This window comes from Scatophagus argus, chromosome 7 (assembly GCF_020382885.2).
Source record: "Scatophagus argus isolate fScaArg1 chromosome 7, fScaArg1.pri, whole genome shotgun sequence".
Classification (NCBI taxonomy): Eukaryota; Metazoa; Chordata; class Actinopteri; family Scatophagidae; genus Scatophagus; species Scatophagus argus.
The window spans coordinates 5,713,486-5,737,743 of record NC_058499.1 but is presented as its reverse complement, the minus strand read 5'-3'; the positions used below and the strand labels follow the sequence as shown (position 1 = coordinate 5,737,743).

Here is a 24,258-nt window from a genome sequence, read left to right as displayed (position 1 = left end):
GCGGCCCCGCCCCCCTCCCGTGCCCCTCTCTTCTGATTGGCTGAGAGGGGGGAACTGACCTACTTTGATAAGAGGAGGCAGTACCTATCTTCAGTTCGCAAAACTCTCAAGTATGACTCGGTAAATTCGTACCTCTAATTCTTTACCTCTGCTGCAAAACAGTAAATCACAGAATACTTACACTTCACACATCCTCAATCGTGTTGCGTACTACATTTTAAATGACTAAACTGATGCAGCGCGGGATAGTCACCGTCATAATTTTGTGTTTAAATCAGACTCTAGACTACATTATCTATGTTAACTATATTATAGTACTGAGGCCATCATATAGTCATCGTATAGTACTGAGGTCATAATCTGAGGTCAGATTAAGCTGCCTGTGATATTGTGCCTCAGGGCTGCATATTCCCAAACAAAATCAGCTGACATGCAGAGATGTTGGTGTCTTTGGTGGCATTTTCTTTTTCCACTTGTGTACTTTAAGGTGACTTTTGTGGTATCCAGAAATAAGGGAAAGTGTGAGACATCTTACCTTTTTCCTCTTCTCAGATTCCAGCAATTCCTCTCCAATAAGATACAGGAATAGTCGTTGAATTGCTTTTATTTCAAACAGCATTCACACAATACACTGTATTCTTGAGGCACATTCACATCAAGTGCTAAATAATTTCATGCATGGTCAAATGTAGGCTACAGCTTTTGTTAAATCAAATGCTGATTGTAAATGAAAATATTGCTTTGTTATTTGGCACAGTAGGAAATATTATGTAGCATACGACCATGAGTGGGTTGTTTTGGGACTGAAGTGGGTTGAGGAATACGGTCAGAATTTGACCGAAAATGTAGAGTGTGTTCTGCTTGAAGAGAAAAAAAAATGCATAAGGCTGACGATGCTTTTAAAGTTAGCAGGTATTTCACATGATAATTCACATTCAAAAGATACAACAAAACAGCACTATTGCACAATGTTGTAAAGAATATCTCAGAAAGATAAAAAGTCACCTTGACATTCTGACTTTTCACAAACCATGTCACATTATCTTCACTTAAACTGAAAAAAAAAAACCAAACCAAAACAAAACAAATTTTTTTTAGCAATATTATCAATCAGGCTTCAGGTTGCAAAGTGGCTCCTCTTGGTTTCAACCTGGAACACCTTCAGTATTTATGAAAAGTTCGCAGGTATCTTAACAACAGAAGCCAAACGAGCGTGACAATGACAGATTAATTCAGAATATCAAGGTGCTTCCTTTAACACAAAAGGAGCCAAAGTAAACCCATTTAAAAGGGTTAGTATTCTTAACATCACAAGTTAAATTCCCAGAGGTGTTTTGATAACAATTAATTGATCAGCAACAACGTTGGTGTTATGAAAGTGTAATACTATGAAAAACATGATTTGCACAGAGAATTTAGAGGAAAAAATAGTAACGAGAAAAATGTTCCAGTACAATATTTACACTGTTAAATATATGCATTGCAAGTTGTATTGCATTAATCATGGCAAAAATAGAACAATGTAATATGATATTTATATGCTAATTACATCTGATTTTGCCACCCTGTAACAACTGCTACAAATTACAATTATTTCACCTGGATAAGAGTACCTGGATTTTTCTTTTTCTTTTCTTTTTTTTTTTCAAAAGCACAATAAATACCAAACATACCAAAACCTCTATTATCTGTCAGTCTCACCATGAACAAATTACACAAGCAAATCCAACAGAGCTAATTCAACTCGGCTCTGAATCCACTATGAATTCAATCACGTCAACACAATCAGTGACTGGTTTGAAAAGATAAATGAGCGTTTTCCTGATAGAGAAGTGATTTCACCCCTCCGCCCAGTCAGTCGTTCTCTAAACAGCTAAAACAGGGACAACCAGTAGGCACCATGCAAAGACTGAGAGGCCTTCAAAGGCTGGGCTGCTTTTGTTAATTAAAACTCACTTTAAAGGCAAACTGAAATTTCTGATCAAGATGGCTTAGGAGGGAAAAGGTATCCACATATTCATGTTTCCTTTGCTGTTACCGTGATGGGGAATCAGGATTTGGCCCAAGTTTTTAAGCCAGGAGGAAGAGATTAATATGCAATTTACTTTCAGTATGCAATGCGGGCAATTTTGGATTTGATACGGTGGCCCTGAGAGGACACACTGCAACAACAGAAGACATGCAAACGACAAAACACAAAACATCTTCACCGATTTGAAAACACGTGAAGCACTGAGACAAAAAGACTGTGAAGTGAGAAATCACAACCAAAATGCTGCAAGTTGCACACATGACAACAGAAGCTGTTTGTTACGGGGACACTAAAAAGCTATGCAATGCAAACTTGTGGTCCCACTTAAAAAATCTTACAGTTTTGCTCATAGTTTTATTGATTTTGAGTCTTTCCATGGTGTTTGTGGTATTTGGTTGTGTTTACTCACTTTGTTTTGTGTTGTGAGATTGGTAGGTTTTCTTACTTCTTATCATTATCATTTTGAAGTAAAGGCTGACTGTACAGTGTAATGGCTGTAGAGTACTGGCAACATCAGCGTTTAGAAACCTTGCTTAAACAAAGCACCGGGCATGACATCTCCAGGAAAAATGAAACCAGACTGGCAGCCTGGCACCATCTCTAACTGCTTTCATGTCTCCATTACAGGCTAAATGAATGCATAAATTCCTGCTTTTGTCCTCTGTTGGTAGTTGCTACTCTGAGGAAAATGGAAAGTGATCCAGTTCTCTTTATGACAATGGCGCCAACAATAATATCATCTGGAAAAGCAGGGGGGAGCTGAAAGTCGTCTGTTTCTGCTTTAAGCTGCAGTATGTCGATCTCTCAGGGCCACCATAACATGCACTGCGTCTTCCTAAATGCCACCCTCACCTATAATGCAGGCAGAATGAAGCCAAATACTAAAGACAGGATTTCAATGTATAATTGATCTAGGGATCAATGACACACGCCGTTCAGGGTCAAACACTGGCTTTTCAGATTCCTCCCTCATGTACTAAGATAAGGTGTTCACACCAATTTGTTACTCGCCAGCACAGCTCTTATCTTACTTAAACAAAGTAACAGATTGGCACCAAATAAAGAGAGAGGTGAAAAGAACGTGAGAAAACAAGTGTTTAACTCAAAACAGGATCCTAGACTCTGCGCAGAGGGTGCCACATGGACACGGGCTTCCTCAGAGTGGCCAGCATCTGGTTCCAGTGGGTGATCCCCATCCCGCTGGCCTCCGGGCCGATGATTACATGACCCAGGTTCTCGCCTCGGCCGTCGTCTGTTGTCTCGGCGACGGTCACCCTTAGGGACAGTTCCTGCAAACAGCATAACACGGTTACACAAGCTGCTGTGTGAGCATGACTCAGCGTCTCCTTTACAGCAGCGTCCTTCCAGATAAGCTAAAAGAACATCTATGATAACAGCATTTGCTATTTTTTTTTTTATTGTTTTTGGCATTTTAACCCCGTCCCACAATTACTCACATTTAATTTCATTACTGTTTGTCTCATTTTGTAAACAGCAAATATAAGAGCATCGTTGGCCTTTAAAACATTCGATCGACTGATCCACGCTTTCAAGAGGCATATTGAGTTATCGCAGGAAGATTTTAATGATCAGCGATGTTCCGGTAATTTTATTTCTATGTAGCTCTAGAGATAGAAATGTTAGTCTGTCAGTTGTCCCACCGTTTCATTCCTGAATATTGAAATATCTCACCTGTACTGGATGGATCACCATGAAATTTTGTGCAGGCATTCAAGGGCCCATAGGATGAATCCTTAGGACTTCGGCGATCCTCTGACTTTCACTGTGAGTCACTATGCAGCTGACTTTTGTGGTTTTGAATGAAATGTCTGGAAAGCTACTGAATAACATGCCATGACATTTGGTACAGACATCTGTGTCCCATTAAGGATGAATTCTCAGTACCTTGATGATCCTCTGACTTCATCAGGTCAAAAGTTTAATTTGTCAGGCCATACCTGCAAAATTAATGAGTTTCAGGTCCCCTTTCTGTTGAAGTTAATCGGCAAATCTTACCATGTTAGCACACTATACTAATTTGGTGAACTTGGTAAACATTATGCCTGCTTCACATTAGCATGTTAGCTGACAACAGCTTTTATCTTAAAGCACAGATGTTTAGTCTCACAGAGCCACCGATGTCGATGCAAACTCTGAGTCTTGTTGTTTCTTCTGCATCCATGCTGATTTAGTTGTACTTACCCTAAATACCCAATCTGTACTGAACCGGGACCTTCCTTGAGATACATAATCTCTTCTTTTTTTGAGGGAGAAAGGATTGACTTTTGAAGACTACATTCGTGGCAAACACATCATAAGTAATCAGTTTACTTGAGATTTTTGCTTTTTGTTGCTTTAGTAATTTAAACCACAGCCCGAAGTGTCACCTGCAGGACGATGGACGGCACAGAGAAGATCATGGCTTCATTGAAGATGGGGTTTGTGTCGTCCCTTTTGGTTGAAGTTTTCTTCTTGCTGATCTTCCTGCCGTCTTGCAGGAGATACACTTTGACAAACGGGTCTGATAACAAGAATGAGGGAACAAAATTATGATTGTGTTACTGGTTTCTAAACCACAATCTACATGTGCACTAACACACACACCTCCACTCGCATTCACAGAGCATGCAATAAATTCCTCATTAAACAGTAATCACTTAGAAGCACAGTCCTGCACGCACAATTAGCTCTGTGGAGGATAATATCTGCGTTTCAGTCGGTGACCTTTATCGGCACAACGTTAGCGTCGCACAGAAATGGAAATTTAACATGATGAACAAGTCATTTAAGTCCCATCTGCCTTCTTTATGAGAATAAACGCATCACCTGGGAGTTGACATTAAGAGTCTGTTGTTACTGCGTCAGTTCTTATTGTGTTCTCTTTTTCTCTTTGGTGCAATGACACATTTCCACATAAAATACACACCACAGTAAAAACATACAAATGTCTCTGACCTGCAGTGGTCTTGCTGTTGGTCCACACCAGGTTCTTGCACTTGGCCACGACCACTGTGAGACGCTCTGCTGTTGGCAAATAGCTGAGAGACAACAGGATCTCCCCTACTGCATCCACAGCCTGGGGAGTGGGACCACAGCATGGCCGACTATGTCAAAAACATCCATCCACACAGCTCTCCAGAGCTCCTACATCCACTGTGGGTGGTTTTAACTTTAAATACTTTTTAGATCAATTTTTAAATCAGAGGTCTGAGAAGCGGCTTGTGACCGGAGGGTTGCTGGTTCGATTCCACCCAGGACTGGCAGGAAAATTTTGGGTGTGAGGGAGTTATTGATTAATGCTCCCCCCCTCTATTAGACAGCTGATGTGCACTTGAGCAAGGCACTTAACCCCCCCCCAAATGCTCCTGGGCACCTGATATGGCACCTGATATGGCAGCCCACTGCTCCTGTGTGTTTCACTGCATGTTGCATGTGTGTGTTCATTCAGTGATGGGTTAAATGCAGAGAAAGAATTTCGGTGTATGTAAAAAAATATACTGACAAAATAAAGTCAATAAAGAAGTTCGAAATTGAAATGTCACTTAATTAAAGCATTCTAAAACTATGAAAGACAGGATTTTTAAAACGTCTGCGGTTCAAGTCTGTTTGCCAACAGTTTAACTTGAATGAGATGAATGCGATGAATGAGAGTTAACAGGTAAAATAGCAAATAGCATCAACTTTGTTGCCATGGGAACTGCAAACAACAATTAAATTTGTCTGCATTACATCTGGCTCCATTAATAACAATGTATTTTATCAGATAATCTTGAAATAGTCCACTTGATTTGTTTATTAAATATGACATGTAGTTTTGCTGAATGTCCAGCAGGGGTCCTCAGTATTCAGTTTATTGTAAGAAACACTGCACGTCATACTAGTAAATTAAAATCTGTAGAGTTTATTCGAGCATTATTTGTCTTTATAGCATTGTATGATAAGAAGCTGTACCCCATGACATGTTAATGTATTGTAACTCACCTTATTGACGTCCTGAAGGTAGAGCCAGGCGTTGAATGGTCTGATGGTCAGGTCCAGGTCTGACAGCTTGAGATCTGCCACCCCGGCGCTGATGTTTCTTTCGTCAGCATCGATGCCGAAAGCGGCGAAACGCAGGCTGTACTCCTCCAGCGTGGGCAAGTCCACGGGGATGGAGTAGCGCTCGTCAAAAATCACGGTGAATGCATTCGTCTGGACCTGTGGGGTGCAGAAGATATTTGAAATGTAGGAATTTACTTTGTGCCAGCTTTCAGTAAGATGACGGCTTATCGTTGCTACGGCACAAATAAACACAGAGCTACAAAAACATTCTGCACAACACGCACTGATTGTAAGATAAATCAAATAAACACAATCAGTCACAAGGCCTCACAAGTAAAGATGCAGTGTGGGCCGTAACATCTGTGAGTCTCTGCAGAGAGGACTCTCCACGTTACCTAATAAGCATCTGGTGTCTGCATTGTTGAGAACATGCATTATTTTAAGAGCACATAGTTCATACTTTTCACACTGTGGAATATTCCTTCACTTGTTCAGTTTATTTTCTTGGCGGCACTGATGGCTTTTGCAATGACGAGGACAGTTTGGTGAGTGAGAGACTCAGCTGCCAAAGCCAAAGTCACCAGCACTTCCCCTACTTGTGGCCGGGGCTGATTCCAGGCCAGCAGATGCTACAGCGTGAAGCGGTGGTTTACAAAGCAGTCGGAAGTTACCAGGCAACTAGTAAATGTGCAGAGGAGAGCGGATTTAATAATAAGCCCGGTCTCCACACCAGTGCTTCTCTCTGAGGTGTGAATACAGTGAGGAATATTCCGGCTAAACATCTCTGAAATAAACACTGTAACCTTCACACAAATACAGAGACACAAACAAAAGCATCTTTGTGCAAGGTCAGCAGGAGTTGTTTTTGATAAATCAGCAACTCTCTGCACAATAAATGAATGGTGAATTGAGAGCACAGGGTGTACAAATCCAGCTGTGATTCCGACCTTGAATTGTGTCTCATATCAAGCAGCTGGATGGCCTCATAATCATCCAACACCTGCAGAATCCAGAAAAGGCCTCGCTGCTGCCGCTGTGTAAATGTCTACACAGAGACATAAAGCATCCAAAGCAGGCATTATGTCCCTGCCAGCCCTGCACTCCATCCACAATGTGAGCTCATCACAACGGTGATGTGTGTGGTGAAAACGAGGTGATTTCAAAACAAAAAAAAAAAGAAAAACTCAGAAGGATGCATGAGGCGTCTGTGTGGATGAGCTACCATAGACGGGGGGAGCGAGAGAAGATGGCATACACATTATTACAAGCAAAACAAAAGCAGGAAGCAGTGACAGCAAAGAAATGTTAGCCCTGGCTGAATTTTAGACTGAGACAGTGATTCATCCCACAGACTGAAAGGCTTGATCCTGCAGCCTGACAAGCCAGTCGTTTCCTGTCTGACGGAGGCTGCCTTGACCATCAGGACGAGAGGAGCTGATGTCAGCATTTCCATTGCTCTTCACCGCTCCTCGACACTAAACAGGCAACTAAAGCTGCCCCATCCACGATTATTACACCCAACAACGAGTGTATTAATGCAACTTAACAACATGCTCGTGTGAGGGCAAGCCTGCACTGATGGCTGATGACTCACAGCCAAGCAGGAATTTTGGCGAATTTCTGGCAAAATGTCAGTGAGAGCAGGAGGCGAGTGGCAGGTGGAGCAGATGGAGGAATGTTGTTCTGTTCTCGTCCTGTCAGGACGGTCACACCGCATTAGACTCAAGCTCTTTACGACATCGTTTCAGCGGAGAATGTCAAGGAAAAAGCAACAAACAACACGTTTCTGTGAGGAAAAGGAAGAAAAAAAACAGCAGCGAGACAAAATTTTAAGGCTGTGAGAATAAGTCACAATTATGAGACAGAAACTCAGTATAGCATTTATAGGCTACAGCAAAAATATTTTACAAAATGCCTCACAGAAGAAATAATAACAATAGACAATTACAGACTACAGAGAAAAAACAAAACAAATAATTACGTTTTTAAAAGAAAGGTGAAACTGAAAAAAACAAACAACCCCCCCTCCAAAAAAGAGAACAGAATTTAAATAAAATAAGAAAATAAAATTTTCTAATAGAATAATGGGAATGAATCCTATATAACAATAGTTCAAATGTTATATCATGATATAATACATTTCCTGAGGAAAGAGTTTATGGAAAAAGTATAAAAATATCTGGGTTTTTTTTTCAGTAATCTGGAAAATTAAGTACCAAAAAAACCCTACAGTATGTACTTTATTACAGTGTCTTATTCGTGGGTTTGTTTTCGGAGATATTAACAGGGTAGTGTTTTGATATTCTATTGGTTTATAATGTCTCACGTTATAGATTGTCACGTCACTCAACACTATCATCTAATATCCACTTCCTTTACAAATATGGTGACTTGCATCATCATCATCATTTTAAACTGACTGAACTGAAAAGGAATCACTTCCTATCATAAGGGTTTTTACAAACCTCACTGTAAAAAAAGAATATGATGCCACGACTCATCATCATTGTAACATAAACTGCAGGTAAACGCAGGTCACAGGTTATAGTTCAAAGTGAGTGACCTTAAAAGTCAATCACACCTCCTCCTGATGAAGGTAAAAGATGTGAAATCAACCTCTCCTGACTACGTCCAGCTCCCAGCGGGCTCGCCACTCAAGTAAATGAAATGAGCTCTTCGGTCAGACAGGAAACGACTGGCTTGTCAGGCTGCAGGATCAAGCCTTTCACCCTGTGGGATGAATCATTGTCTCAGTCTAAAATTCAGCCAGGGCTAAAATCATCAGCTCAGCTTCGAGTGAGCCAAGCTGCCCCCCCCTCCCACCTTGTTCAAGAAGCCTTCAGACGCCACGGCCTTCAGTGCTCTCCCACAACGTCAGGAGTGACTTTTATCTTCCGTCCTTTGCTCAGCTTCAGTCCTCATGTCTTAAACTGCTAATTAACCATCTGTGAAGCGCTTCCTTTCATTTTGTCCCCCCCTTCAGTCTTGATTCTCCGCTCTGTTAGTAATCTAGTGGCTGTTATGCTGAATGTCTCCCGTCCCCTTTTTGTATGATAATGGCAGCTAACGAGGAACTTCTGCATCTTTATCGATCACAAGTTTGAAACGCTAAAAAAAACCAAAAACCCTGCATTGTCTTAACTAAACATCACAGTAAGTTTAGCTCTGTTTTCACATGTGTTAGCATTTACAGACACATTCTACAGGGCTCACATGAGGACTTGCTATTTTCTGAGATTTCTATCACTGTGAACTTAAAACCTGCGAGTTTTGGACTGTTAGTACGACAAAACAATCATTTTAGCCTTGTAACAGCCACTTTACTCTTGATAGCAGCAATACACTGTGCTGCAACCTTAAGCTCTAGCACAAGTGTTAATTTAACACTCTGAAACCTGCTTTTTTTACAGCAACATTAACTTGGAAGCAGTTTTCCTCACTACTGCCTTTATTCTGGTGCATTTCTGTGTGTCAGTTAGCACCACCTGAAGGTCAGTGAAAAAGCGTGACACCACCGGCGCCACCTGCAGGTCCATGCATGAGAGGTCAAAAACACTACAGGGTACATTTAAGTGATCAGTTCCCTAAACTCTGCTTAAATAACCTGTAACTCTAATGCATCAATCACTTTACCATTCGGAAATACGCAAGCCAGTTCACCTGGTGCATCCTAGCATGTCCGAATCAAACATGAAACAGGTCCTGGAGTGAACATGTTGAGAAGAACCACATGTTATCCCTTCATTTACATCTTACCATACTCATATAAGCACAAAAAAGACAAGAACGTGACAGTTTCCTCACCCTTGTGACTCCAACATTGAGCTCCTCTGGCCCCAGAGAGACTCTGATGAAGCAGCCTGGGAAGTCTCCCTCCTCCTTCTCCAGCAAGTCTTTGCCCTGGTGCAGAGTGATGTGGAGCATTCCGGTGCCTTGGCCTGGATGCCTGGAAGGCTCAAACTCAAGCGTCACCTCCAGCTGGCCAACCGTGAAGTCGTGGCCGAAGTTGTTAGCGATGGAGGAGATGGAGCTGAGTGAGTCAGTGGAGATGGATCGGTTCAGCTGGGCCATGCCGGTCGGGTCCAGCTCCCTGCTCATCAGCTCCAGGTGGCCCAGGTCTCTGAAACCGTCTGGGGTGTCACCAAGGGCCAGGCTGGGTTTGCGGCTGGAGGTGGTGGAGGTTCTCCTGTGATTGTTGGCAGCCACTCTCTTGAGGCAGGAGTTATGAAAGGGATCAAGAACATTTAAAAAGTACTGATAACTACAGGATGAGCTCAGCTCTCAGTCCTGTGTCAGAAAGCAGTACAACCAAAGAGTTTGTTCGTCACTAGTCTGCATGGATTTTAAGGGTTTTCTTTGCTCTTTACTCTTGCATGTAATTGTCATGTATTTGATGACAAAACCACAAAATCTATTATAGTAAGTTTTATATGGGATTAGCAAGCAAACCTACAAAAACTAAATGCTCCCAAAAAGGAGGGAATGTGGCATGAAACTTCACGATATCTCTAATGTCCACAACTGGATTTGATTTATACAATGGTCCTGTTAGTATCCTGTGTCTTATGTTGTCCTGTCTGTCCTGCACTGAAAGCTAATCAAAGCAAATTTCTAACAACATTTATAGTAACGGCAGTGACATATGACTGTATGACTGATGTTTGCAGCTGTTCTTTACCTATAACATACAATATTCACTTCCTTTTAGCTCTGTTTTGGCCCCCACCATCTCCTAGTGGAAATATATGGCCTTTTATCCACTAATTACTTCACTATGTTCATCTGCTATGGTTGATAATTGTGTCTGTACGCTGCTTGGTGCTTGGCAGGTAGGGTACAGTAGGTTTTTTACGGTATTTTGTGGGGTTTTTTTGGGCTGAAAACAGCTGCCTCCTGTGGCTGAAAACAACAGTATGAGATTCAAAATGATAAAGTTTGAGGCAGATGCTGAACAAATGTGCTGAAACTCACTACAAAACCTGGCAAAGCTGAGAGGAGCTGCAGATTTTGGTGAACTGGAAGGTAAGATTGCTAAGACGAAGTTTGATGAGCAAGAAACACAAGTAGTCAGGTGATCAAGTTAGCCAAACTTATTTGGAGGAGAAAACAAAGGTGATCTATTAAATTACTTGATCTGCAGAACTTGACTGTAGTAATGCCAGCATGGTCCCAGATCTCAGAGATGACTGCACTTGTTATGTCACCTCCCCATCCTTTTTGAGAACCATTTATTTTGTGAACAATGCTGATATCTAGCGATTCTGACTGTGAATGTAAAAGTACCTTTTGCCTGACTTCGGAGAAGGACGTTCCATATTTTTCTTGCAGGTATCGATAGTCAAAGTTGGGGAAGGGGGACGGCGCGGGGAAGGTTCCAGATTTCCACAGCTTCCAGATGTTGAGTCCAGCCACTCCAAGTAGCACAAAGAAACCCACCAGGTAGATCCCCACCTCCCAGCCAGGTGGGTTTCGTACCACTGAAACCGAAAAGAGAAATGTTTAAATATATCCTTACTTCCAAGTTTAGCCTCTTAGTTGTCAGTAATTAATGTTTGGCAGAGGAGTTTGATCACTGGAGGAAGTTTGGGAGGCACCCAGGACAGGAGAGTATAGAAAGGCTTTTTATTGTAAGACCAGTACAAGTCTTTGAGCAGTGACAGCCACTGCTTCAAGCCACGTCATTCAGCACCGAGCGACGGACTGACTTTGGGAGACTTGGAGAGGATGCATAAAGTTTGATGTGAATCAGATAAGAGTTTTAGGATGAAACGTGGCAAACAGAATTGAAACGCCGCTCTGAATCAAACGTCAGAACATCTCATGTTTCATTTTCGAGGGGGATTATGAGCCCGTGTTGGCTTTCTCAAGACGAACTGCTTTGGTGGGAGGACTTTGACAGCTTTATCGCCTCTCTTTAACACAACAGATAAGCCAATTATAGGGCAAGCGAAAGTGTTTCGTAGCATTGATAGCCTTTAGCAGGAGATGAGGCCGGAGGTGTTGTAAAGCTTTTGTATAAACGTGTCATCGGCTGTCAAGTAGACCTGAGAGCAGGCACACCAGTGCACACCCTGAATGAAAATCTACAGTCTCTCTGTCGCTCACATACATTTACAACAAGGCGGATAAAAACTGCAGCTGTCAAGCATTAATCCACAAAAGGATCCCCATGCAGGAAGAATTTGTAAAGGAATACGATGAAACAGTCTGTGACCAACGTTGTCCACTCACCACTCAGATGGTAGCCTGAGATATCCCCACTCTGAGCCGAAGACATGGTGCTGCAGCCAGCCTGAAAAGAAAAACAAAAAAAACCCAATCTGTTCAAGTAGCTTTTCATGTCAGACGCCATAATGTTATAAAGTCTCACACCCTGAGCTGCTGCCAGACTTGATCTAAGAACAAACTACACGAAAAGAAACCCAAGAATTCATTCAAAATGGCAGTTTGGTTCATCATGTAGAGTTGGGTTATTTTCCCCACAAATTTACTGCATATTCAACTGAGGGAAAAAAATCATAATTCTGTAACTAAACAACAATTTCATAGTTAGTATCAGTAACAAGATTCTAAAAATTTGATTATAATTCTTTTGCCTTCAGCATGAATCAGAGTAAAAATGGCCGAATGAACCTGCCTTGGGCCACAGAGCAAATTGTCCCACAGCAACCTAATGACTCCTGCCATCCACTGCTGCTTCATACGCGTGAACACGATGAGGAACATGCACAACAACATATGTGCAAAACAAGGGATGTCAGAGTGCTTGAGCACAACAGGCGCAAATTGGGAAAACATTTTAAGTGTCTGAAAACATTAGTGCTGCTTTAATTTGTCTAATGAAAATACTCTCCCATCTGGCCATGTTTACTGCACTTCATGTTGAAGGTGAAAGAAGGATGGGATTGAGTAAAATAAATCTCTACAAACTCATATAATGATAACACAGTATGTTGTCTTCCAGACACAGCGTGTTTGTCGGTAGATTTCAGCTGCATTGACTGATGCTGCAAAGACTGTGAAAGAAGAAACTGGATTTTGGGGCCCTCTGTGGTCTGATTTTACAGTGTAGATGAAAGGTATTGTACATGTGAAAGACGTACTATTATTTACTGTGAATAGACAAATAGTAACTCGCCCCCGGTTCTGCTTACCGTGTAAGGCTTGTGGGTGAACTCTCTGATCGTACATTCACTGCACAGAGCGTGCAGCTGTTGGGTCTGATTAGTTTACAAGAAGAATCAATTCAGTTTTCATGGCTCTTTCATTACAGAATGGGTTGTTCTTTAAAGATACAAAAGAGAGCATTTATTCCTTCGACCTTCTCTTCCTCTGCAAACTGCAAAAAAAAAAAAAAAAAAAAAAAGATGGGTGCTGGCGTGTGACTCATTCCTCATCCTCATCCCCCCCCCCACTCCCCCGCTTGTTGGAATCTCCCCATATCTCAGTGGCTTGGAGGAAACAGGAGCATTACACTAATGATATAGAAAAAGGCTCGAGGGGGATTTGAGGGGGGTGTTGACTCAATTCTGCTGAGCGCTTTGCAGACCACAGCCATGCAGGCCAATTAAAGTGGCTGACGCAGTGCAGGGTCTACTGACAGCTGCTGATATGCCATTAGCAAAGCATGGGGGAATCTCTGGCAGTGGGAGGGAAGCTCTGAGCGCCGCACGCCCCCCCACCCCTCCAAACTCGGCCCAGCGTCATTCAGATCCGCTTGTCTTGGCTTAAGGTAACATATGAGTGTAGAGGAGGTCCAGAGGAAGCAAAGGAAGAGGAGGGAGGATGGAGGATGGAGGATGGGGAGAGCGAGAGAGAATGTAACAGACACATTTAGTAAATAACAATGAGCAGCGTGGGAGCTCTGGTGTCTCAGTGGGCTTAAGGAGGCAGGATGCTAACAATGAAGTCCAGTTTGCCTGAAATAGAAATACGTGTGAAAACAAGAAGGCACACACTCACTGTAGTTCTGTAAAGACTGTTATTTTGAGTTCAGCGCCAGTAGATGTGAGGGACTGGAAGTCATCTGATTCGTTGAAAGTGCACAATTATCCTCTGGTACCAGCCTAGTGGTTAGCAGAGGGTTTGAATCCTGACTTGGGCAGGACCTTGCTGTGGGGAGTTTGCATGTTCTCCCCCCACAAAAAGCACATATATTCAGTAAATTCTCCCACCAGTTCTACTGACCAAGGCACCAGATCAGGTGTAGTTGGCACTGCGCCAGGGAGGACTTAAATGTAGAGAATGAATATCCCTTAATTTCATGTGGTGTTGGGTTGATGTACCTAACAAACTGGCAACTGACTGTTGGTGGGTGCACATGTTTATTACTGAATCATAAATTCTATTCTTTTAAAAACGAGAGACAGCACAATCTTTCCATCTGCCCCTGCCGACCACAGACCCTCTGCCCTCTAACAAGTACCCCTGGTACGACTCACTACTCCCAGCAAATTCAGAAAACCAAATTACCAAATTAGTCCAAGGAAATGAAATGTTTTTTCTGCAATATAACACAAGTCCAAACACCAGAGCCCAGAGCTCTGCTGCCTGTTTGATCCACCGTCCGGTCTGAAGGTCCGCACAAGTATGACAGAAAATAACCACCCATTCGTATTCACTCATGTGCAGACCACAGAAGTGTTTCCCGGACTTCCATGCACACAGACTTTGGCAGAGAAGAATGTAACCAAATTTGAGACCTTGGCTGTTTGTTATCCTGTTTTCAGCTGTCACCATCTGCACCATAAAATCTAACCAGATGTGTGTAGACAGCGCTACAAGGAAGATGGTACGAGGATGCTAAAAACTGTGTGATAAACAGGGAGAGACAGGACGGAAAAGGAACACAGGCAGAGGGATTCCAGCTGCAAGAGGAGGAAAACAACATGGAGATCAGGCTAAATCTGACCTTTTGCATTAAAGCAATGACGTCTTATTTTCGTTATATCAACAGTCATCAGGTGATGCAGTACTTTATGTCCATTCAGACTGGAGACTTTCAAGGATTCAAGGAGCTTCACTGTCATTTCACACATGTAGAAACATGAGGTGGAACGAAATTAGTTTCCCTGGTAGTGGTATAAGCCCAAAAACCAATACTAACTACTATAAATATAGAACAGCACTATATAAATATAAGAAATATAAGAACTACCAGAATAAATATATATATATAAACAATGTCAGGAATGACAACAATATTTACAGTGGTATTGTGCAAATGAAAAGAGTAGTGCAAAGTTGGCAAGATGGCTCCTGTGGCTGACAGCTCATTAGCACAAGGCTGTGAAAGGAAAGGTAACGATTTGCATAAAAGCTTTTCCACTGATGTGTCATCTTCATGCCCACATGTCGTCTTTAGATTTATCTCGCCACTGCTGCAGGGACTCCTTAGTCTGGTAACATCCCTCATGAAGCCCCAGAAAGACGGTCTTCCTTTGGTGCATGCAGAGAGTAGTTGTGTGGAGGATGGTTTAATTAAGAAGATACGCATGAAATGAATATCTTGTCACAATGACGACTTTCCAAACTGGCTGTGATAAGTGTTAAGAACTGGTGAAATTCAGTTTTCCACAACAGTAATGAGGCTGCCACAGGAAACGTCATCACAAAGGAAAAGTGAGACTTAACAGTCACGTGTGCTTATCATTAATGAAATGTCCATCGATCCATCCATTTTCTATACCGCTTATCCATCAGGGTCACGGGGGGCTGGAGCCTATCCCAGCTGACTACGGGCGAGAGGCGGGGTACACCCTGAACTGGTCGCCAGTCAATCGCAGGGCCAACACACAAAGACAAACAACCACACACTCTCACACTCTCACCTAGGGGCAATTTAGAGTAGCCAATTAACCTAATGTGCATGTTTTTGGTATTGTGGGAGGAAGCCGGAGCACCCGGAGAAAACCCACGCAGGCACAGGGAGAACATGCAAACTCCACATAGAAGGGCCCAGACCGGGATTCGAACCTGGAACCCTCTTGCCTAATGAAATGTCAAAACAAACAAATATTTTTCTTCTGCAGCACAGACTGTAAAGTCAGGTTAATATCACAGACCGGTTGGCTTAAGTTACTGAGAAGACTTTGAAAACTGCAGGAATGTTGGCTGACATCCACCTGGATATATCAGATCTACTCCTCCAATACTGGCCTTTCACAGATACAGTATCACAGCTATTTAAATAGAACACAGTATCATCTTTCCGATCTCTGTAGAGGAGGCTGTATAATCGCTTTGGGCGTCTGAAAAATGAGATGAAGCAACTGATGCATTAAGTGGGCAGGTGGAGGCTTGCCTTGGAACAGTTTTCTTTACCTTATGTTTAAAACCTTGTTAGCCAATAAGCCTACGGGTTGTACAGAATCTCTTCTCTGTACAGAACTCAAACATTTTGCTTTATCAAAAGATCTGTTTGCACCTCAGTGAAATCTGAGAGGCATTGAAAGAGTGGGCCTCCCCACACCTCTTCATGATCAGGCAGCTTTTGCACCTCTAACTCTTAATCTGAAGTTTCATCCTGCTTTTAAACACGCTGATAAAAATCCCCTCTTTCATACTTTCTATTTTTGGTCGTATCCGATGACCTCTTTATCTAAGTAAAAGATTCTCCCCTTACAAGACAAACCACCTGATCTCTTTCTGCTGGCATAACATGACGAGCTCACCTTTTCCTCATGGCAACAGCTCGTTTGCACATTTTTTTTTTAGGTCAACCAGTGCTGGGTTGTGGTGGGTGTTGGAATTGGTGATCCTGGCTCTTTAACTTTGGAGACAAAAATGGCTAATAATCGGCTCATGCTAGTTTATCTTCCAGTCATGAGGAAGTTATGTCATAGTAGTACGACAAATATTAATGCAGTCGTTGTCACGTTCACTCTAACTGAGCTATAGGTTTATTTTTTAACTCAGATGTTGCCTTTCACTCAGCTGCACAAAACGTGTGTATAAAAAGCTTCTTTATTTATTTGGTTTCTCTGCGATCTGCTGTAGGGTTTGCTAATAAAAGCCAAGGTGACTCCAGGGAAAAAACAAGACACTACGAGGCAGCTTTTTCCTCCAACTGAAGCAGCTCTGGCACAACAGGAAACCCACCCGCTCAGAGAGAAGCACATCCTGCACTGGATGTAAATATGCCGAAGCTGCTGCAGTTTGCTGCTAACAGCAAGAAAGAAAGAAAACAAGAAATTCCCTCTAATGGAGCCGCATGTTAAAACAGGTCTGATCGATAAGAACAGACACACTGATTTATGTCAACACACACACACACTCACTCACGAACAGAAGTATAGAGGGAAAGAAAAGGAGAAAAAAGAGATGTTGGATGAAGACAGAGACATGGATGATATAATAGAAAGACAAGATGGAAGAAAATAAAGAAGAGTTGAACATGTCTGTAGAAAGAGAAATAAGACACACAGGAAGCTGGGAAGAGAAGCAGAAGAAGAAGGAGGGAGGAATCACAGGCCTGTCAGTTGCTCTCCTCTGACTCCTTCTCGCTTGCTCTCCCAACAACTGATCAATCAACTTTGCTTTAAATCTCTCCGAGTGACTCATAATCAAATGAACTGCCTCAGCGCCGCGCTCGGCCCGAATGGCCAGATGTAACACTGCACAGCAGTCTGTACAGGCAGCAAAGCAACTCGTCTGTCTCTCTGCCCTGCCTCTTTACATGTCTGGCCTTTGCACGACAGCTACACCTTCTGGCTTAGGCAGCTCATTTGGTGCATGGTTACGTAAAAGTAGCATCACGCCGGTTGGCGCCAGCTTTGACATGTCACCGGCGGCGCCAGCAGAGACGGGAAGAACCTGCTGTCTGCAGCCAATCAGCTCAACCTCCCAGGGTTGAAACTACAAACCCTAAACGTCTAAATGCTGCTAACACAACAATACTGCACCTCGAAGTCTGCAAAGACGGTTTAAACAGACTAAGAGTTTACAACCGTGTTGAGAAACTGTACTTGGGCACAGACACTTCAGAGATATTTCACTGAAAAGCAAACATGCAGCAGAAATACGTCTCAGAAGCTCTAATTGATGCACACATCTGACACGAATTAGCAAACAAGAAAGAGATTTTGATTTGATTACGCACGGCCACCATAACATCTTTGCGTTTTCACACAACCAAGAAACTAACAGAGATAAAGACTTGAGTCTCCTCAGTTAAAGCTGATCCACGCAAGTCAGTTTAACTCCAAACGAAATGAATGGAAAAGGTGTAACAGCAAGTGGGGAATTGTTTGGGCTCCGTCTCAGTCGAGAGCCACTCAAACAACTCTCACAACAAGAATTTGATTTGTCTCAAAAGATCTGGATTTTAAGCTTTTCCTCTCCTTCTCCTTTGGCAGGAAACAGAGAAAAGCTCTGTAACATACAGAGAGGACAAAACTGTACGAACACAACAAAATGACACAAACGGACACACAGGACTCGCTCAGGTGACTTAACCACAGCATAATTTCATAAAGTAATGTTTTTGTCGTCTAAAATGCACAGAAACACGCATTATCATCCAGAATGAGCTCAACCATGGCTTCACACACACATGGACGCATCCCACTTCGACCAATTCGAGGTAATTAAAGAAGTTGCTGAGTGTGTCCTACTCATTTCCACACCTGAATGGACTTTTTCCAATGCTGTCGATGTGTCTTTTATATATTTTTTTTTTATCTCGAAGTCTTAGTCTGGAACGCTGATGTTATGGCCAAAAAGCTAAATCATGTGACCATTACGCCGCACCAGCGTGCTAACTACCACCTATTAGATTAACAACCTCACATTTTGGCTAAAACAGGACAGGAAAAGCACTTAGTGCGACAGAAACGTCTGTAAGACCCAACTTAATGTTTTTGGAAAAAGGTTTCTTCACTCTCAGTAATGAGACAGTGGGGAAGAGCAGTGATTTGAAGCCAAGCCTTAGCTTTATTGATTACCTATTGATTAACTGCAGTCAGTTCCAAAGGTATTTGGACAGGAACAGTTTTTCTTTTTCTTTTTACTCTGCATCCTCACTTCTTTGTAAGTTAAATCATACTTTTAGCAATAAACCTGCAGACCTTTGTTTATTTTTTTTTGTAAAGCAAATTTAGATCGACGTCTCTTAGGAAGAGAGAAGCTACATAGCCTAGCTCGCTAAGCTAAGCGCTGGCTGTGCTCACTTTGGCAGTGCAGATGTCCCACTTCAATGGCAGAGAAACGGGCCTAAATAGAGCGCAGGCAGCGACCTCCACCAGCTGATAACCCAACAGCAGCAGGTAGCGGAGATGCTGTGCTAAACCTCAGTCTCAAATTTTCAAAGAATTTTAATGCTGGCAGAAACAACAGAGGAACTTTTCCATTTGGATTAATCTGACGCAAACTGTGTGAAATGTGTGTTGTGCCTGTACTGCGTATGATATTTTTAGCTAGTTTTAAACATGGTGGCATATTAACACGTTCACATCATTATTGGATCATCACAAGTCATATTTACATTTTACTTGCCAGTCACTAATACGGACGTGCAGGAAAAGAAAACAAATTTGGGTGCTTGCATGAGCCAGACCATAATTCAGCGTAATGTCGGCCCTCAGAAATAAAAATAATAAGATAAATTGTGATTTTTTTACACTTTGTAATTGCTACACATCAAACAACCAAAGATATAATGTGTTGATTGGCCGCTACAGAGTCAGGCTGTTTCCAGTCTTTATGCTAAGCTAAGCTAACCAGCTCACGCTACATTTTAAAGTACAGATGTGTTTTGTCAACAGAGCTGCAAGTTTTATACGTCAACACAGTTCAATTCCTGAAAACTGAGAGTCTCAGTCTCATAAAAGTGATTCATCCTGCGACGTCTCACTCCTCAACTTAAGCCTTAAGCTGCAGCTGCATCTGACGGCAAACTGCTGTGACCACATTCACCGCAAATCGAAGCAATCCATTACATGATTTATTCTGGAAATATCAGCGGTGATGCATTAGGGTGTAGGCCACTGTTCAATCTTTGGAAAGAGCATTTTGATAATGGCAGTGGGCCTGGAGGTGTTACAGTAGACCCAAGTGTCCCTACCGTTCATCTCCCAGTTTTCTTAATGTAATAACACTTTTCTTCTGAGGAGTTCAACATGAGCACAGGGAGGGGAAGGTGGGGTGTTGTGTGCCTGTGTGTGTGTGTGTGTGTGTGTGTGTGTGTGTGTGTGTGTGTCGAAGCAGGGAAAGCCCATGACAGCCAGCGAAAAATAGAGATGGTGCTGAACGAATGGCTGAGATGATTACAAGTGCTGGTGGAGGAATTGAATTCTGAGCAGGTTGTATTTCAGGCTGGCAGGGAGGAGGCGAGAGTCCGAATGACACACACACACACACACACACACACTTCATGCAGACCTCCAGCATCACTGGAAAGCTACGGTAACACACTCAAATATGAGGGAGGGTGTGAAAGTGTGAGATCGTGTTAACAAGATTGAATTTTTCTGAATTTTTCTTAAAAGCATCTTAGTTTTAAAAGCATCTAAAGGTGGGTGTTAATCAAGTGAGCGTCCTCCTGGATCCTGAATACGCTTCACTGTTTGAAAATCACAGCTCTGGCTCTACTCATCCTTTAACTGTTAATTGAGGAGACAAGCTTTCCAGGTAATGACAACTTTTGTCTTTTAAAGGGAACACAGAAAAGAAGCCAAAAGATAAAGAACGTATGGGAAGCTTCAGGGAGAAGCTGTAAAACCGCGACAGCATCAGAGGGACGGACAGCCAACGGAAACACAGCTGACTCCAGTCTAAAGCCTCTGAAAGCTTCAAAGGCAGGAGGAGGAAGGAGCGAGCAAGCACACACCAAGCAGCAGATCTTCTGTTATTTGCATGGCTTTATGGGACTGACACCCCTCATTTCATCTTCATCCGGGAGACGCTGATCCCCAACCTTTCCGGCCTGTGCAATCGTGACACCTTGTCGCAGGTTGCATATGGAAGCACAGTGATGCTATCTTTTCCAACTGTGCCATTTGAATAGATGCCTAAAATGGTAAAACTATCCAAAAATGTTATTAGAAAAGCGAAAGGCAGGAGCGCCTTTGTCTAGAGGGTTAAAGCAACAATCTTTGTCTCTCTTTTCATTTCCTGTCAGCTCTCCAGTGTCAACTATGTAAAAAAGTACAGTGACATAGTAAGAAACAAAAGACGGTGTTGAAAGCTCATTCTCTCGATCTTCATCGTTCTCTGATCACGTGTTCCACGATTTAACTTCTGTGGGGGAAAAGTATGATTCTGGTGTTGGTACCAGACTTGAAATTGGTATTGATTAGGAACTGAAAATTAAACTTACAGTTGGGTCAACTTTCAACTGTGTAACAAATTAGCCTCAAATACCTGCGTGCACTCCTTAGTCTGAGGAAAACTACACTCTGAGTCCTGAAACCCCTGAGTCCAACACTTCAGTCAGAGTAACAGACTCCATTCTGCGAACCAATACCCGACTTTCACCTGTCCTCCTTCACACCACATCCCCACAGCTGCTCGGCAGACCCGCACTAAGTTTTTACCAGGCCACAGTTTCCGGATGGAGTTGAGCAGAGTGGTGCTGAATGGACAGCTCCCGCCGCTCGGGTTGCCATTTGTTATGAGTCCTGTAAGCCCCGGGAGCCACCGACAGCTCCTGGTTCAGATCGACCTGCAATGCGAATCGATATTTGGGTCGACTGAGAGAAAAGAGAGGAGAGCCGTGCCAGGAGAGCCTGCCATCCCGTCTGCTAAGACGCATTCACAAGCGCGGCTAATGCCTCACGCTCCAAATTAATCCCCTCACTGTCAACAGAAAGAGCAGAGGGAGACAAATACGCATGCAAGTCCCACGTCTCGCCATGATGCGTGTTGCGTGTCGTGCACAACACAGGAGTGCAGGAGCGCAGCGGCTTATGGACGAATGGCTTGACTGAGCACGCATTTCTTACCCGGAGTTTTCTTTTGGTGCAGTAGGGAAGCAGGAGGAGGTGGAGGAGGAGGAGGACGGTAGAGCAACTCCACCGCTCTCCCTTCTTCAGGCGCCTCTCTCCATCCAATGACACCAGTGCCGGTCCGGCCTGTGTATCCCGGGGGGGTGGAGGAGGGGAAGGAAACGGCGTTCACTCTCCTCCCGTTTCAGCGCTTTCAGACGCGGCCAGCTGGAGGATGGAGAGGAAGAAGAACAGGAGGAGGAGGAGCAGGAGGGAGGAGGAGGAGGGGGGGACGGTTTATCTTCCACTCGGTGCTGTCCGTGTGGTTGCGCTGCTGCTTGCTGTAGTGTGGAAAGCTGCTGCCAGAGGCATTTCTGCGTGAGCCGCAGCTCAACCCCGACCGATCGACTGCAGGAACAAAGTCCCACCCCTGCAGCGAAACTTCCACCACCGCCGGGCCGCTCAATAAAGACGACGACCACCACCTCCCCCAGGGGTCCACAGCAGCAGGGAAATACGGAGCTGCGCGCGCGCGCACACACACACACGGCGCGGTGTTATGCAACGGACGCACGGGGGGTCGGCTTGTCTGGGAGGCGCGCCAGCGTGTTTCAGGGACACCCAAACTTTTCAGTTCATCCTCAAAGCGACAAAAGCCTCCTGACCCACAGTTCTGTCCCAAGATCAAACTTCCTCCTCCTCCTCTTCATCATCATCATCATCTCAGCTGTTGTGGATGATTCAGTGTGAAGTTGCATAACGACGTGTAGCTGCAGGTGGGCCGCAGATCGCAAAAACAAAACACTCCTTATTGATCCTGACGCGGGGAAACCAGCGAAAGAAGACTCGAATGAATCTTTTGAATCACACCTGCCGTGCAGTACGAAGCCAAAACGCCAGAGGTTACAATCAAAGGTGCCACCTTCTAACAACACTTCACAGATGCATTCATGTTAATGAAACTCTTCCTATTGCTTTGTAGATCAGTACAGGCAAAGCGAGTTATGTGATAAACAAAAGGTTTTCTCACAACTTCACAATTTAGCTGTTTTTTTTAATAATTACTGATCTTTAAAGCATTCGTAAATGATTTATTAGGCATGAATAAAGCCATTAGTTTTAAATTCTAATGCACACTGGAAGCTCTTTCACACTATCCAGCATATCAGTAAATATTTCTGCTTTGTTAAGCTGCTTATGAAACACAGTGTTGCATATTAAATGCCTGATTATACCTTCATTTAACCACGTGGGAAACACGTGGAAAGACTTTCACCAATAGCCCATCTTCAAAAGTTCGTTTCAGGCAGCAAAGGAAAATTCATCTGACTGTGGGGGGGCTCCTGACCCCCACTTTGACCTCATTCAACTGGATTATTGATTAAGTAATGACTCACAATACCAGTAATAAACCCAGTGGAGCATCACTCTGGATCCAAACTGATGAATGTGAGGATTACGGCTGGTGAGAAACACTCATGGCAGGTTAGTGTTGGGTCCTGGAAGAGAAGCACAGTGCCTACATGTTAATCGAGATGTTTCTCCTTACCTGTGCAGATGAGGCTCAGACAGACACAGTAAACAGTGAGACACATTTACAGCAGATACGATGCTCTGATCCTCACATGCAACAACGAAATGCAGTAAATCTAGAATTAATTATCGCAGGAACACAGTAACAGAGCATCCCAATAGTCTCAGTGCACTTAGATTTCCTCCACAGGAGGAGAGACGGCTGTGTGAGACGTAGGGAGTCAGATAAGAATATAATCTCAGTCTAGGCAGGATCATCTCATCTTTATGGTTCAAGCTCGAGTTTCATCAAAAGCAAATCCCTGTGAGGCTTTCAGATTTGTCCTGCACGACTCGTAAAGCGTGTTTTCACTTTTCTTTCAGCTACACTGAAGTGAATGTGGCTTCAATACAAGTAAACACTCCAATGATCAGCTCCTAAAAGCAGCTCAGCAGCAGGAGAGTGGTGCTCTCTGGTTTTTCTTTGCCTTTTGAACGTCGCCATCTGGTGGTGGACGTGCTGTACCGCAGGCGAATGTTTTATGTTCCAGTACAAGAAATGTACACAACACCCGCATTCCAGAGGCTGTGCATGACTCATACTGTTGGAAAAATTCATCAAATCCAAACAGTCACTTTTAGATGAACATGAAATTTCAGTAACCGGAATCAGAAGTGAAAGTACACAACAATGATTCAATTAAGTCAATTATCTTCTCATCTGAATTTTGCGCTCGCTCATGAGCCCTA

General features: G+C 43.2%; 1 protein-coding gene across 2 annotated transcripts; it reads right to left on the bottom strand.

Annotated features, from left to right (window-relative positions):
• Positions 1-588: 588 nt before the first annotated feature.
• On the bottom strand, positions 589-23,051 carry syt12 (synaptotagmin XII). Of its 2 annotated transcripts, none has more exons than XM_046395082.1 (8): positions 22,015-23,051; positions 12,305-12,365; positions 11,357-11,550; positions 9,878-10,282; positions 6,014-6,229; positions 4,988-5,108; positions 4,420-4,553; positions 589-3,321 (listed from the first exon to the last, which is right to left on the bottom strand). In XM_046395082.1, the coding sequence occupies exons 2-8, from the start codon at positions 12,348-12,350 to the stop codon at positions 3,148-3,150; spliced, it is 1,290 nt and encodes a 429-aa protein (XP_046251038.1). In that variant the 5' UTR covers positions 12,351-12,365; positions 22,015-23,051; the 3' UTR covers positions 589-3,147. The 2 variants fall into 2 exon arrangements, with proteins under 2 accessions (XP_046251038.1, XP_046251039.1); XM_046395083.1 differs by lacking the exon at positions 22,015-23,051 and adding an exon at positions 13,228-15,337.
• Between the last annotated feature and the right edge of the window lie 1,207 nt (positions 23,052-24,258).